General features: G+C 39.6%; 1 protein-coding gene across 2 annotated transcripts; it reads left to right on the top strand.

Moving 5' to 3' along the window:
- Positions 1–5,443: 5,443 nt before the first annotated feature.
- Positions 5,444–15,382, top strand: LOC148351649 (E3 ubiquitin-protein ligase TRIM35-like). 2 transcript variants are annotated; one of them, XM_088354886.1, is made up of 2 exons: positions 5,444–6,336; positions 11,714–15,382. In XM_088354886.1, exons 1-2 carry the CDS (start codon positions 6,249–6,251, stop codon positions 13,111–13,113), a joined length of 1,488 nt encoding a protein of 495 aa, XP_088211012.1. In that variant the 5' UTR covers positions 5,444–6,248; the 3' UTR covers positions 13,114–15,382. The 2 variants fall into 2 exon arrangements, with proteins under 2 accessions (XP_088211012.1, XP_088211013.1); XM_088354887.1 differs by lacking the exon at positions 5,444–6,336 and adding an exon at positions 10,981–11,051.
- Positions 15,383–15,910: the final 528 nt, after the last annotated feature.

Genomic DNA, 15,910 nt, shown 5'->3' with positions numbered 1-15,910 from the left:
GTTTAAATCCAGGCTTGAAGTACTCTTCTATTCTATAGTTTATGAATGACCTATATTTCATGTTTACGATATCTGTGTATTAATTGTTAATACAACATCCATTGCAGCCTGGTCAACCCGGAAAGGGGGTTACCTCATGTACAGTCCCTTCTCAAGGTTTCTTCATTTTCCTCATGTTGAGGTTTTTGAGTTTTTCCTTACCCTCATGTAGGTTTAAGATCAGGGGATGCTGTCATAATCTGTTGTTCGCAATATTCTGTTGTCTGTGCGGCCCTTTAAGAGTCCTTGTGATCAAGGGCTTTACTAATAAACGTGACTTGACTTGATTATATTGTATTTTACAGCTGTTTTGCGCAAATCATTTGTTTATCAGTTAATGGTTGTTGTTGTTTATGTGTTTTGTGCCTAAATAAAAAGCCACAGCAACAACAAAACAACACTGCTTAGGGCACAGGTGCCAAACAGGCGGCCCGCAGGCCAGATCAGGCCCGCTAAGGGATTGAATCCGGCCAAGCAGCAGGTTGAAATATGTCAACTTGATGTTGCTAAAGAAAGGTGCCTCGAACAAAGACACTGTACTTGTATTTCTTTCTTTCTTTCTCTCTCTCTCTCTCTCTCTCCCTCTTTTCCACCCCTTTTCCCCCACTGTTATTTTCCTTTTCTCTCTTTTCACTTTCTCTCTTCCTACCCTTTGCACTTTCTTTTCTCTTTTCTCTCCTTCTGTCTTTCTATTTCTCTTTGGATTTCTTTCTTCCACTCCCTTTCTTTCCCCCTCTCTCACGACTTCTCTTTTTATCTCTTGTTTTTCACGCTCTCTCCCTCTCTCTCTTTCTTTGTCCTGCCCTCTCTCCTTTTCCTTCCCTCTTTCTCTTATTTCTTTTTCTTTCTTTAATCTACTAGTCCGGCCCCCGACAGAATGTTTTTTCTATCGTGTGGCCCCCGAGTTAAAATGAGTTTGACACCCCTGGTTTAGGGGGTTTATATGTCAAATTTTCGTCTCGCATTACATTTTTCGCTCAGTCTGTATTCCACTTCGTGCCCCCAAGCGTTTACACTGAAACACTACAACAAATGTGTGTTACAGGCAGCATTTCAAAGCAATATGTTGAAGGGCTATTAAAACACAACCTACTCAGTCACCAGGGTGGGAATGTCAAGTTAAATTGAAAGCACTTTGTTCTATAACTTTGTCTTTGTTTGTTCTTTGTGCATTTTGATTACCAACTATTTACGCAAGAGTGGAATAAACACACATAGATTGCTCCTTGCTCAAGGAGACTTTGTTTTGGTCACAAAGGTAATAAAAAAAAAACCTTTAGTTTAAGAGGCATTCCCTTATTCATGGTTACATGATGTTAAATAAGTGACGGTGCTTTTGAAAGCAATGTATTTTGCACTCTTTGTCAAAGTGCTTTATGTTGTTGTTTTTTAACAGTTGAAACTTCCTCTTGTGTTAGGGCCAATGTTCCCTCTAAGCTGCGCGCGTGCGCAATCGAGCACTGCCCGCACATTTTCAGCGCACAATAAATCTAAATGGCGCACTACCCAGAGCTTTTCCATGCACAAGAAAATCTAGCCAGCTCACAAAAATCAGGGCTCAAAATTGCTAATTAAGAAGCGAATTAAGTCAAAGTTACAGTGCATGAAGGTAAAAATACTAGGGTTCCCCTGACGTTATGTTCTAAATATGGTATTTGGAAGTCTAGTCCTAAGTAGAACGAAGTTTTTGTGAGTGCAGCGCTGCCAAGGTCTTGTGGACAATGGCCGAACAACTAGGAAAGTTCCCGGACTTGCCAGCAGGAGAGGTCCCTGATGCACAGTACGTGCTTTACGGGGTGAGTCGGTCGAGGAGGCATCGGAACGACTTTGCCAGGGACTGGCTCACTCTCGCCGCCATCAAGGACGCCATCTGGACCTCCAGAAACCTGCTGGTATGGAGGTGCAGGCAGATCCCCCCCGTGGCTGTGCTCCAAATGGCTGCAGATACCATACAATCTGCGAGCGGCGGGCCTAGGACGCAGCCATAAAGAAGACTCGTCTGTACCCACCCGGAGGGGGGAGCCGGAGCTACACTGTGGGAGTCCCGGCAGCAACGGCCTGGGTTGTGGAACCCAGAAGGGAGAGGACCCACGCAGAATGGAAAGGACCCACACAGAGGACTGGAAGAATGCTGCTTGGGAGGGTGGGATGGCAGAGCTATGCCCTTGCACAATAGTATTGCCTTTTACACGCTGGTTAACTACTGTTAAAAGAAAATAACTCTGAAATTGTTTAATTGATGTTGAAAATGTCAGGAAAAAATGTTAAAACGTCATATCGTCACGTCATATTGTCAAATATAAAAAAAATGTGAATATGCTTGATGGCTGTGTTTTGCTGCTGTTGGTGTCGGTGGATTTGTTCAGACCGAGGACAATCGACTTTGGCCTGGACGGATCTATTGACACTAACAAAGATGTTGTATAATGAAATTGTGAATATGTTTGATTTTCGAGAAGGTTTGTTCAAACCTCACTTTGTGTTTGCTGTTAAAAACGTAATATTGGAATATAATATTGTGAATGTGCTTAATTGCTGTTGAGATTGTCATGATTGTTTTCTGTTTTTAGTGTCAATAAATTTGTTCAAACCAAAAAAAAAAAGTTGAGTAAAGTCTGTAGAGTTTTCCGAGAACCGGCTCATCTCACTAAAAGGAACCGGCTCTTTCGGGTCCTAAACGGCTCTTCAGGTTCTTTTTGCTTCTTTCATCCCTATATGACCAAATATTATGTAAAATTATGCACAAAATGACTCAAAGGAAGGGGGAATACAACAAAAAAGAAAAAAATACCAAAATGAAAAAGTACTAAAAAGCTGAGAAAAAAAGAAAGAAAAGGAAGAGAAAAAAGGAAAAATTCAGAAAAAGCCAGAAAAAAAGAAAGAAACAAAGGAAAAAAGTAAATAGAGGACAAAAAGAAAAAAGTAACAGCTAGGAAAAAAATAAATTTAAGTTATTTAAAAAAATAGAAAAAAACAGGGAAAAAGAAGAAAAAGTTGTGTTGCATTCAAATAATTTCCAATTATATCAAGTCAATCTTGTTGCCAACATTGTGCTTCTACTAAAAAATGTGATTAAATAAAGTTGTGTATCGTACTACTAATGACTTAGTGGCCACACTTGGGATTGCTGTTGCTCACTGTTGTTTCAAGCATTGTTCACCAACTTTGTGTGAACGCTCAGACCCCTGGAAAATTAGTGGGAACATTGGTTAGGGCTACCCCGAACCGTTTTGGATTTGAAATGCATATAAAAAAATATATACATTTTTGTCAGGAATGTCTACTTTTTAAAAAAATCAATATCATATAAAATGCTCTACTATATTATGATATATTGAAAAATGCTCCAATATAAATCGTTAGGGTCGGTTTCGACCGGGCTATAAAAACTATACAACACTGGCTACAACCAACATTTGAATTATTAGAGGACTGGACATATTGTGACAATATATCGGCATAGCAACACTAAATATGTCACTTTTTGACACACATACATCTTAACACATACTTGCATATACATGCGAGTTCTTGCACACAGATACTTTTACTTTTTTTTTGATTGAATTGTCATTATTGCCATTGATATCGACGATGTGAAATTACATGACACTCCAGGGTAAACCTGTCAAAAATACTTTAAAGAGAAAAAAAAACAATCAAAGACCGTAATGATAAAGAGGCAAACTATTTACAAATTAGTCAAGTAAGTCATGTGTATTTGTATAGCCCTCAATCACAAAGAGTCTCAAAGGGCTGCACAGATCAAAGACTATTGCAAACTACAGACTATTATGACACCACCCCCTGATATTGTCAACATAAAATATAGGTTATTCATATGCTATAGAATAGAAGTGTGTTTTAAGCTTAGATTTAAACCTTTCCACTGAGGTTGCTGATCGAATCTCAGGGGGAAGAGCATTCAACAGCACCGGGGCCCAAATGGAGAACGCCCTTGAACCTGCGGATCTCTTCTTGGCTCTTGGGATTACTACTAGACCAGCATTTTCAGAGCGAATTTCTATACTACCAACAGAACCTTGAAATCACATCTTAAGCTAACAGGGAGCCAATGCAGGTTAGCTAAAATCGGGGTAATGTAATATTTTTGGTTAGAACAATTTTATTGACACTATTAACAGCAAATAAACAATGTGAGGTTTGAACATTTTTTTTCGACACTTTTTTAACAGTAATCAAGCATATTCACAATTTCGTTATATCGGACAATATGACGTTGAAACAATTTTTTCCGACATTTTCAACAGCAATTAAACACACAATTTCATTATATCATATCCCAACAGTATGAGTTTTTATCGTCACTTTTAACAGCAATTAAATACATTCACAATTTCATTATATCATATTCTAACAATATGAGGTTTGAACAATTTTTATCGACACTTTTAACAGCAGTTAACCAATGTGTAAAGGGCAATACTATTGTGCAAGGGCATAGCTCTGTCTTCTCAAGTGGGATTCCATCCCACCCTCCCAAGCAGCATCCTCCAGTCCTCTACCCGGGATGCTCAGATGTGTCCCCGTTCTTCTACTTAGCTCAGGAGGTAGAGCGCTCGTCTTGTGATCAAGAGATCGTAGTTCGAATCCCGGCTCCTCCGTGTTACATGTCGAAGTGTCCTTGGGTAAGACACTGAACCCCTAATACCCCCAATAAGCAGGTTAGCGCCTTACATGGCTGCACGGCCGCTATTGGGAAATGTGAAGCACACTGTAAAGCGCTTTGGGAAGTCTTGACTTGAAAAGCGCTATATAAATGCAGATCATTTCATTTCATTTCATTTACCTTCCCCAACCACCCGAATAACCAGGCCGTTGCTGCCGGGACCCTCGGTTCCCTCCTCCGGGTGGGTGCAGACGATTATTCTTTATGGCTGCGTCCTAGGCTTGCCGCTCGCAGATTGTATGGTATCTGCAGCCATTCGGAGCACAGCCAAGGGGGGGATCCTCCTGCACCTCCTTACCAGCAGGTTTCTGGAGGTCCAGATGGCGTCTTTGATGGCGGCGAGAGTGAGCCAGTCCTTGACAAAGTCCTTCTGTGACCTTTTCGACCGACTCACCCCTTAAAGCACGTACTGTGCGTCAGGGACCTCCCCTGCTGGCAAGTCCGGGAATTTTCCTAGGTGGCCGGCCATAACTCGATCCTAAATCACGGAAGAAAAACTATTTTGGGTTTCCCATTTCACATTGCATCATTGCAACACAAACTTTGTGGCAATGACGTTCCGTCTTTTGCTTTTGTGATGGATAAAAGTATCAAAGGCTCTTTGTCCAGTAAATGACTTTGTATTAGTGCTTATAGGCTGGCCTAAGTCATAGTGTAATATTTATTTGTTTTGGAATAAGTAATCGATCTTGGTTCTTCTTGGTTGTTTTTTTTTATGGTCTGATATTTTGCGTGTTGACTTTTTGTGTTTTCTGTTTTATATTTGTCAAAAAGTACTATTGCTAAAAGACCGTTTTTTTAAAGCCTTGTTCTTTATCCTTCAAAACTAAAACCTGTTATTGTAGTTAATAATATTAAAATGAAAATAGGCCAAACACAAATTTTAAAAAATATATGTAGGAGATGTGTTGTAATAACCACGAAACAAAAGAACCACTCTATAATTCGGTTGAGGTTTATTTTATAATTTCTAAATTTGACATTGACGAGCAGAAAGGAAGACCAGAGACGCACAGCAAAAATAGAAGAAGAAAAACAATATTTTCATGTATTAAGGAAGCCTGACAATGTGTCTAAGAGAGGAGAAAAATATCGGAGTGTTCATCAATGTTTAAATGGATTTTACAGATGATTTAAGACACGGGTCGCCACCGACCCGCTAACATTAGGCGGGTGTGGGTCGAGGGGGATCTTATATAAAAAAGAAAACATCAAAAACGTCAAAGTAGTTTTTTTCCCGAGGTTTTTTATCAACCACATCATCAAAATATTAGCCGAAAGTTTTGAAAAAATCGTTTACCTTAAACCCCACGACTTAAGAAAAAAAAAGAACAATTCGATGACTTTACCCCTTTCTTATTTTCCGGAACCCGGAATATAAACATCATTAAGACATCAAAGTGAGTTGGCCGTTTTAAAGATGAAGAACAAAGCTACAAGAATATAGAAAAGGGAGGGGGGAAAAAGCAAACTATTTGACTAAGGATGCTGCGAAAGGACGGCATTGAAGACGTCATCGATGACAGACCATTCCACGTGCATGAAAAGGTATCCTCTGCATCGTTCTCATCAATTATCAGTCTGCTTTCGTCTCCTCCTAAAGAAAGGTATGTGAATGTGTTTAATTGCTGTTAAAAGTGTCAATAAAATTGTTCAAACCAAAAAAACCACAAATGTGGTCTTGTACAAACCTCGTATTGTTAGAATATGATACAATGAAATTGTGAATATATTTAATTGCTGTTAAAAGTGTTGATAAAACCTCATATTGTTGGAATATGATATAATGAAATTGTGAATGTGTTTAATTGCTGTTAAAAATGTCGACAAAAATTGTTCAAACGTCATATTGTTAAAAATGATATAACGAAATGGTGAATATGCTTAATTGCTGTTGAAAGTGTCGAGAAAAAATGTTCAAACCTCACATTGTTTATTTGCTGTTAAAAGTGTCAATACATTTCTACAAACCAAAAAATGTGGTCTTGTACTTAAGTCAAAAAGATGTTTGTTTTTTTAAGTCCATCCCTGTATTTCTTGTGTAAATTATCCCATCTATCCCATAATGTCGCAGCTGTTGGCAAACCGCTCACAACGCCTAAATGATTTATGAAGCTAAGAAAAAACAGTACTGACCAACTCAAGGACAAAATGGAAAACAAAATCAAGTTCTTTATCTATATTTTTAGAGGTTTTTTAAATTTAATTCACCGTAAAAAAATGTGGAGTTGAAAACAAACGATAGTTTAATGTAACGAAAACAAAACATTATTGAGTGAAAAAAATTCATTTGAAATACTAATGAATGTAGGTAATGTTCAAACAGTTAAAGAGTAAATGTTTCTCAGAGTGATATTTGCCATGATATTTGCAGCAGTTCCAGAAAAAACATAACAATTCTAATTGCAGGCATATATTCGACCAAGAAATGTACAGTTTATTCAAATTGCCTTACTTACGTTATTGTATCAAGATTAAAGGAAATACAAGAGAAAGTAAAAAAGATCGTGAATAACGCTGGGTATAAAGAACTTACAAACTGTTGATATAATCTAACATGTTAAAATGTGGTATTGAATATATAAGAAAATCATTTACAAAGCAGTTTAGCAATTGTGCCATCTTTCAGTGTCACAAGTTTATGCCATGGTGCTTAAATCAAATATATGGAATATAATTTCCATTAATGTCATTGATTACAATGTGATGTACATTGTTTACGAGGATAAACATGGCACGCCAGGAAAAACATGTAAATGTTTTAAAAATGTTTTAAGAACGTACTCAAGTGTACAATGGTTAAGTTTGTTTGGTGTGAGTCATAAAAAAATAGAAAATCCAATTGTTATACTGAACAGGCAGGATATGCACATTTGATGCACTTTACTGCTTTGAATAAAGGCAAATACTTAAAATGCTGTGTTTAAAAGACAAAGACTTCAAAGCAATAGAAAAAACGATGGCATTAGTCCATACTAAGTCTGTACCTATCTCATGAAATCAAGTAGGATACATTCCTTTTTACTGGTGACCTTATCAGAAATAAACTATTTCACTGTTTTAAATACACACAAAGACGCACAAACCCTTGCGTTTACCACTACTACATACTACATAATTGCAAATCTGTTGGTCATTTAGAGGGTTAGAACTGATACCCAACATTTTAAGGTATGAGTACTCATGATACTGGTGGCATATCGAGAAGAAAATGCAAATGAATTTAAAAAAAATGATAATTTAAAAATGTCTTGAAATCTAATGCCCCATACGAAGGACCTCTGTGGCCAAAGTGAGCTGTGCGCGTGCGCAATCGCGCACTGCCTGCACATTCTCAGCGCACAAGAAAATCTAGCCAGCTCTCAAAAATCAAAGCTCGAAATTTCTAATTAAGAAGTGAATTAAGTCAAGGTTACGGTGCACGAAGGTAAAAATACACGGGTTCCCCTGACACTGTTTTCCAAATGCGATATTTTGAAGTGAATGTTGAACGAAGTTGAAAAGTAAAGTCAGTAGAGTTTTTCGAGAACCAGCTTCTTCGGCTCGGCTCACTAAAGAGAACCGGCTCTTTCGGGTCCCAAACGGCTCTTCAGGTTGTTTTTGCTTCTTTCATCCCTACATGACCAAATATTATGTAAAATTGTGCACAAAATGACTTAAAAGGAAGGGGGGAAATAGAACAAAAAGAAAAAAGTACCAAAATGAAAAAGTAGTGAAAAGCTGAGAAAAAAGAAACAAAAGAAAGAAAAAAAAATCAGAAAAAAAGAATAGAAAGAAACAAAGGAAAAAAATAGAGAACAAAAAAAGTAACAGCTAGGAAAAAAATAAACACAATGAGATTTTTTTAAAGGAATTAAAAAAATAGAAACAAAAAACAGGAAAAAAGAAGAAAAAGTTTGTGTTGCATTCAAATAATTTCCAATTATACCAAGTCATATTATATTATTATTATTATTATCAATCTTGTAACCAACATTGTAATTCGACTAAAAACATGTGATTATATGCAGTTCTGTATCTTGCAACCGACTAAATAAGCCCCCCAAAATGTTAGTATTATGCGTCAAAAGATACCAGGAAAAGAAGAAAAAGAAAAGAATTGTTGTAAAAACAAATTACGTTTGTAGGCCGTAAAACCTTGGCAATAATACATTAGTCAATTCATTCCAAAGTGACATTTTTTTTGCATTGTGGGAAACTTGATGTCAAGTTTTGGACATGTTTGATAATGATTTAGTTGCCACACTTGGGATTGCCGTTGCTCACTGTTGTTTCAAGCTTTGCTCACCGACTTTGTGTGAACGCTCAGACCCGTGGAAAATTAGAGGGAAGATTGCTCTTAACCACCCCCACCACCCAGTCGGCATTGTCCCCCACCTCTACATCCCAAACATGCACCGCCAAGTTCAGTGCGGAACCCGGGACCCGGTTAAAGCACGGCGGCTTGCCCCACGGTGCGGAGGTTCAGGGTTAAAATCCAGCTACCGCAGCCTCCCCATGTGGAGTTTGCATGTTCTCCCCGTGCCTGCTTGGGTTTCCTCCGGGTACTCCTGTTTCCTCCCACATTCCCAAAAACATGCATGTCAGGTTAATTGGCCGGTCCAAATTGTCCCTAGGTGTGAATGAGTGAGCGAATCGTCTGTCCCTGTGTGCCCTGTGACTGGCTAGCAACCAGTTCCCGGTGTGCCCGAAGATAGCCGGGATGGGCTCCAGCCCCCCCCCGCGACCCTACTGAGGATAAGCGGTGCAGATAATGGATGGATGGATGAACGAATCAAATTTCTCATTTATTTACTATAAAATTTAAAAATTCAATTAAAAATAGATTTAATTTCCAATGGATATTTCAAAAATACATAGTCAGTTATTTTCCTATCTATTAAACTATTACTACCATTTTTACAAACTATAGACCGGTGTCTCTGCCTCCTCAGTTCTCTAAAATATTAGAGAAACTTTATAATAGACTACAACAATTTGTAGATAAACATAAATTGATTAATGAAAGTCAATATGTTTTTAGAGCAAGCAGATCAGCAACAATGGCTGTTATTGATGCAGTAAATGAAATCACCTATAGCATAGAAAAAAAGAGATACGCAGTCAGGGTGCTTATTGACTTAAAAAAGCATTTGATACCATTATTCATCATATACTTTTTCTGTTCAAATGATAACTATATAGATTTGGTAACCTGTATTAATCGTGAACTAATTAACCTACAAGTATGGATGGATATAAATAAATTATCTTTAAATTTAAATCAAAACAAAGTAATATTCTTTGGTAATCGCAAGGCAAATCAAGATTTAGAAGTAAAAATGGATGGTGCTGCAATAGAAGCGGTATCAGAAAGTTTTTAGGGGTCATAATAGACAATAAAATAAGCTGGAAAACACACATCAGACACATACAAACTAAAGTATCTAAAAGCATTTCAATAATTAATAAAGCCAAATTCATTTTAAACTACAATGCATTGTATTTATTATATTGTTCTCTAGTTCTGCCATACTTAACATATTGTGCAGAAGTCCTGGGCAATAATTACAAAAGCCCCTTTTTATCCTCCAAAAACGTGCGATTAGAACTATACACAGGGTAGGATATCGAAATCATACTAATATTCTATTCCTGCTGTCCAAATTATGAAAATTAGATGATTTCGTAAAATTATTCACTGCACAACTGCTATTTAAGATCAACAAAAACATAGTACCAGAAACCATCCATAAATTATTTGTAAAGGAGGAAATTATAACTTAAGGGGACACTCCGACTCTGATGCTCGCCACTCCGACTCTGATGCCCGCCACTCCGACTCTTCTGATCGCCGCTCCGACTCGTCCGCTCGCCACTCCGACTCTGCCTGTTCCTGCTTTTGCCACGCCTTCAGAGGCTGAAGTGAGGCCACCCTCCTCGACGTATTTTGTTTTTGTTGGGACTTCTGCCATCCCTTGAGGGGGGGTTCTGTCATGGTTGCCCAATTGGTCCCCGCCGTGTGGCCCCAGGTTCTGTCACGGTTGCCACGGTGACCAATTGGCCCCGCCCATTGACACCAGCTGAAACGCGTTGACAGATTGCTGACGGACTACTTAAACGCTGTCTTGTGAGTCGCCTGGTGTCAGAGCGTCTGCGAAACTCCTGCTAGACTCTGTGTGATATGCTGTGAATCTCCGTTTGTGCCCGTGTTTTGATCCTGTTTTATTTTCGGCCCGATCTGTTTGATTTTGACCACTCCTTAGTTCTGATTTCAATCTACTTCCGCGACCATTGATTCCCGGATCGAGTGTGCGCTCATTCCTCCTCTCCCCAATAAACTGTGAGTAACATTACACGATTGGGTTCTCATTTGTGTTTCCTGCCCTGGTTTGTGACAAGATCAATATTCAAACCACTGAAAGATGTCCTTCCTTATTTCTGGTTGCTGTCCATGGCATTTTTCTTTTTTTCTCCAGGCATTGCGTGTTCCAAAAATAAGTTTACAAAAAAAAAAAATTGAGCACACTTTTCCTGTAAATTATTATTTGCTTACATTTTCCCTATTGATACGGTTGGTTTGTTGTTCCTGAATAAGCCACACCTCCCTACCGAAACGCTGCCTACCATTCGCTACTGGCGACACAACCAAATCTGCGTATATAAGCTGACCCATGAGTATTTTATTTTATAGTTCAGCTTGGAAAAAGCGATGGTAGGAAAACTAAGTAAAATGAAAATCACCCGACCCTGGGTGCTGCTCAAAATGTCCTCATGAAGAATCAGGCTAATAGGGTGATTGTCCCAAATACAAACCGATTAGGCATCCTCTGGTGGACACAGGTGCTGTATACAATTACATTTTTGGTATGCTGATTACGTAACACAGTTACGAATATTCCCAAGCCTGGTTAAAGTACTCGTTACAGAGAAAAGGAGTTCTAGGAACACGTTCCTTCGTACCGCGTTAGTCCCATTACAGACACTGACATTGTGTTTTCTCAGGAGCCATGGATGGAATAGATCTGGATGAGCTGCGCTGTCCGGCCTGTCTAGAAATCTTCAAAGACCCTGTAATACTTCAGTGCAGCCACAGCCTCTGCCGTGAGTGCATCAAACGGTGGTGGAAGGACAAAGTCAATGTCTCGTGTCCGGTCTGTAGGAAAACATTGAAGAACAAGACGATGACAGCAAATTTGACACTGAAAAACGTGTGCAAGATGTACATGGAAAAGGCATTGTTACCCGAAGCATTTTGCAGTTTGCACGAGGAGAAGCACAAGTTATTCTGTCTTGAGCACCAGGAGTGTGTGTGCCTTATTTGCAGGGATGCGCAAATCCACCACGGCCACAATTTTTGCTCCCTCGCCGATGCTGCGCCCAATCGCCGAAAGAATCTCAGGGAAGCCCTGAAAAAAGTCAAAGAGAAACTGCAAAAATGTACGAAGGTTCGAGACAGCTACGCTAAACAAGCGAAACACATCAAAGACCACAGAAAGTACGTCGAAAGGAAGATAGACGAGACTTTTGCAGAGATTCACTCCTTCCTAGAGGTAGAGGAGGAGGCCAGATTGGCTGCGGTGAGGAAGGAGGAGCAGGAGAAGTGTCAGATTATTGAAGAGAAGATGAAAGATATCAGCAAAGACATGGTGGTGCTCACAGATATCATCCAAACGATGGAGAAACAGCTAGACTCAATTGACGTTGTCTTTTTGAGCAGCTACCAGACCGACATGGCCAGGATCCAACTCTTGCCCGAGAAGCCCAAGCCACTACCTGGAGCTCTTCTGGATGAAGCCAAACATCTGGGCAACCTCAAATTCGCCGTCTGGGAAACAATGAAGGAAATAGTGTCCTACTATCCCGTGATCCTAGACCCGAACACAGCCTCTTCGCAATTCAGTCTCTCTGAGGATCTGACCGTTGTGACTTTGAATGCAAAAGAGCGGCGTCCGGAGAATCCGGAAAGGTACCAGTACTGTAACCGGATCCTGGGTTCTGCACTGAACTTGGCAGTGCATGTTTGGGATGTAGAGGTGGGGGACAATGCCGACTGGGTGGTAGGGGTGGTCAAGGGTGACTCACGTTTGCCACACAGCTCTTTCGTATGGGGTATTAGATTTCATGAGGGTAAATACAAAATACTTTCGCTGCCGTATCGGTCCGAGAATTTGCAGGTCAATGTTCAAGTGCGGAGGATCAGAGTCCAAGTAGACTCTAATGCTAAAACGTTTTCATTCTCGGATCCTCTAACAAAAACGGTATTGCACACGCGCAAGAACATTCTCGATTGGCCCAACTCGACCAATAAGTGGACTTTGTATCCTTACATCGCTACTTATGACAATGTTCCTCTGAAAATAATGCCGCTTCGCCTTTGTTTTACAATTCAAATACAGGAATGAATCTAAGGCAGGGGTGGGCAAACTACGGCCTCCACGTGACCTGCCAGGCTTTCTAATCCGGCCCCGCAAAGGAAAATAGTAAAACAATTGTGATAATATATTAGGGGTCCGAAACCTTTTTGAGGCTTGAAGCTACTTTTGTTTACTGATTGGCGTAAAGGGATACCATTTTTATGTACATTTCTAAAATCACAACTAATGTTATTACTATGTTGTTACCATGTTTTAACCAGGTTGTAATTATTAAATATTAAATCAACCAATAAACCATCATGTCAGTTAGAAATTAAATTTACTAGAAAATTGCTATGACCCATCACTTATTGGTGAGCTCAGGTGTTCTTATAGACCTATATAGATAGATACACACACATACACACACATATATATATCACGGTTAGCACGGTTATGGTTAGCGCGTGGGCGGCACAGTTCTGAGGTCATAGGATCTGAGGTTTGTGTGGAGTTTGCATGTTCCCCTCGTGCTTGCGTGGGTTTCCTCCAGGCACTCCAGTTTCCTCCCACATTTCAAAAACATGCATGTCAAGTGGAACTGGCTGGTCCAAATTGTCCCTAGGTGTGATTGAGCGAGTGAGTTGTCCGTCTCTGTGTGCCCTGTGATTGGCTGGCAACCAATTCAGGGTGTCCCCTGCCCACTGCCCGAAGATAGCTGGGATGGGCTCCAGCACCCCGCGACCCTACTGAGTATAAGCGGTGCAGAATCAAGACCAACATTAAAATAGCTGCCTACATTTTTCTGTACTTGCTATTATCTTTATCACATATTTCATTTATCAGCATATTTGTCAAAATTTTACATGAGAAAAAATCCTTTTGGAGTAGCCTTGGTTCATTTGAAATATTTCAATGCATATTATCAAATTTAGTGTTTTGAAAACAAAGACTTAACCTATTATTTTCTTTAATTCTGAGTGTTTCAAAAGCAATTTGCTTGAATATATTTATTTGTATAAACGCTCTGCTTCCTTATTCTCGTTTGTACCATGTTTCGCAAACAGAGCAAGAGGACTCACGGGAGTCTATTTCAAATTCAGCTGGGTTAATATGGCTATCGACTTCTCCGGTGGGGGCTGGATTTTTCTTGGTAGAAATGAAAGACTGTACCTTGCGTCCCTGGGTAGACGCCACCCTGTGTTGATTAACGTGGTTTTCTTCGATAAAAATATAAAGGAAATTATAAGGTAGAGATATAAATGCCTGCATACATTTGTATTCATCAAGGGGGAACATTTCATATGTCTATATCTTTTTTCCCTCAGGAATTGTAGAGGTGTCATAATAAAGACTACCTGCAGATACAAAAAAATTAAATCAATCATTTTTCCCCCTCTAGTCCGCACTTCTACCAAATGTTTTCACTCAATGCGGACCGTGACTCCAAAAGTTTGCTCACTCCTGATCTAGGGTCAAGGGAGAGAGGAAAAAACAGCGAACTGGTGCTCGCAGGGCAGGTGGAACAGGAGAAAGCCCTTGCAGCCAGTGACAGGTGGCAGAATGTGATCGTGGATCGGAACAAGTCGGGTAGCCGGGATAGGAAAACAAAGCGTGGTTGGGGATCAGAAGGAAGTCAGGGAACCGGAGACAATCGGGAAGCCAGGGGCAGGGGATCGATAGCAGGAATCAGGGGAAGGAATCAGGCAGGAAGACCAGGTGGGCAGGCAGGTCACAGGATGCAGGAACAGGTGGGAATCAAAATGGGAGCCAGAGTCAAAAGTGCTTGCCTTGCATGTGCTGAGGTTTGCTAACGGACTGACAAAGAGTGAATTGATAGGGAGAGAGATAATTAGGAAATGAGTGGCAGCTGGGGCTGAAGGAGCGAGCGCAGGTGAGGGCAATCAGCGGGCAACTGACGGATCGTAACAGACATCTAAAATAAAGACGATGGTGGCTTTCAAGGATTAAAGTTGCCTAGCACTGCTCCAAAGAATCGTTATTTCATGCAAGCTTTTGAAGTGCGTCTTCCGTACATTTTTAATCATTTCTTCCATTATTTTGTTTGAGCTTATTTTTGTGGCCAGATGTGGCCATTGTGATGTTGCATTGTACCGATTGAGACCTTCTAAAAGACAAAAACGTATTGTATAGCGGAAAATTCCATCCGTTCTACAGTTTCGATTTCATTTCAGCTTTTGATAGTAGGGTATAAGATTTATTGTCAGCTCTCTGCAACTCTGCACTTGATATGCAACACCCATTGTAATTAATTTGTGCACAGAATATTCTGCAAATAAAAGCTTCTAGGGAACTGTTTCGTTGTCAGCCTGTATTTTGATAACAAACTCACTACCTGAAATAAAAAGAGGACGTGGAGGTAATAGTGTCCTCCAACAAATTGTACAAATTTATTGTACCACTTTTAAATATTACAAATGTATTGCATTATTAGTGTCTGGAATCTGATATGCTCATATGTTCATCAATATTGAAGTAAATATATAAAATATACATGTAAATTCTTGCACGCAGAGACTTTGACTCCAATTTTCTCATTAGAATTGAATTGTCTTCACTGTCATTGATATTAACGTTGTGAAACATTGTATGCAACGAGATTAAACATGGCACTTCAGGGTAAACATATAATAAAGACTTAAAAGAGAAAAAATGAGGTAAGAATTTCAGGATAAATAGGTAAACATAATTACAATGTATTACTTAAGAGGCTGTCCTAAGATAACAATAGTCCAATGACGAAAATAGTCCATCCCCAATATAACATCGGTGCAAATGCAATAACACTAAACATCAACACAAAAGTCCCCAAACAAGTCACAAG

The sequence above is a fragment of the Urocampus carinirostris genome, chromosome 15 (assembly GCF_059441175.1).
Source record: "Urocampus carinirostris isolate Australia breed hairy pipefish chromosome 15, RoL_Ucar_1.0, whole genome shotgun sequence".
NCBI lineage: Eukaryota > Metazoa > Chordata > Actinopteri > Syngnathiformes > Syngnathidae > Urocampus > Urocampus carinirostris.
This window is presented reverse-complemented; position numbering and strand designations above follow the sequence as displayed.

Coding starts and splice junctions, on each gene's coding strand:
- LOC148351649 (XM_088354886.1), top strand. CDS start 6,249: ATGACAGACCATTCCACGTGCATGAAAAGGTATCCTCTGCATCGTTCT. Junction 6,337..11,713: donor TCGTCTCCTCCTAAAGAAAG/GTATGTGAATGT, acceptor GTGTTTTCTCAG/GAGCCATGGATGGAATAGAT.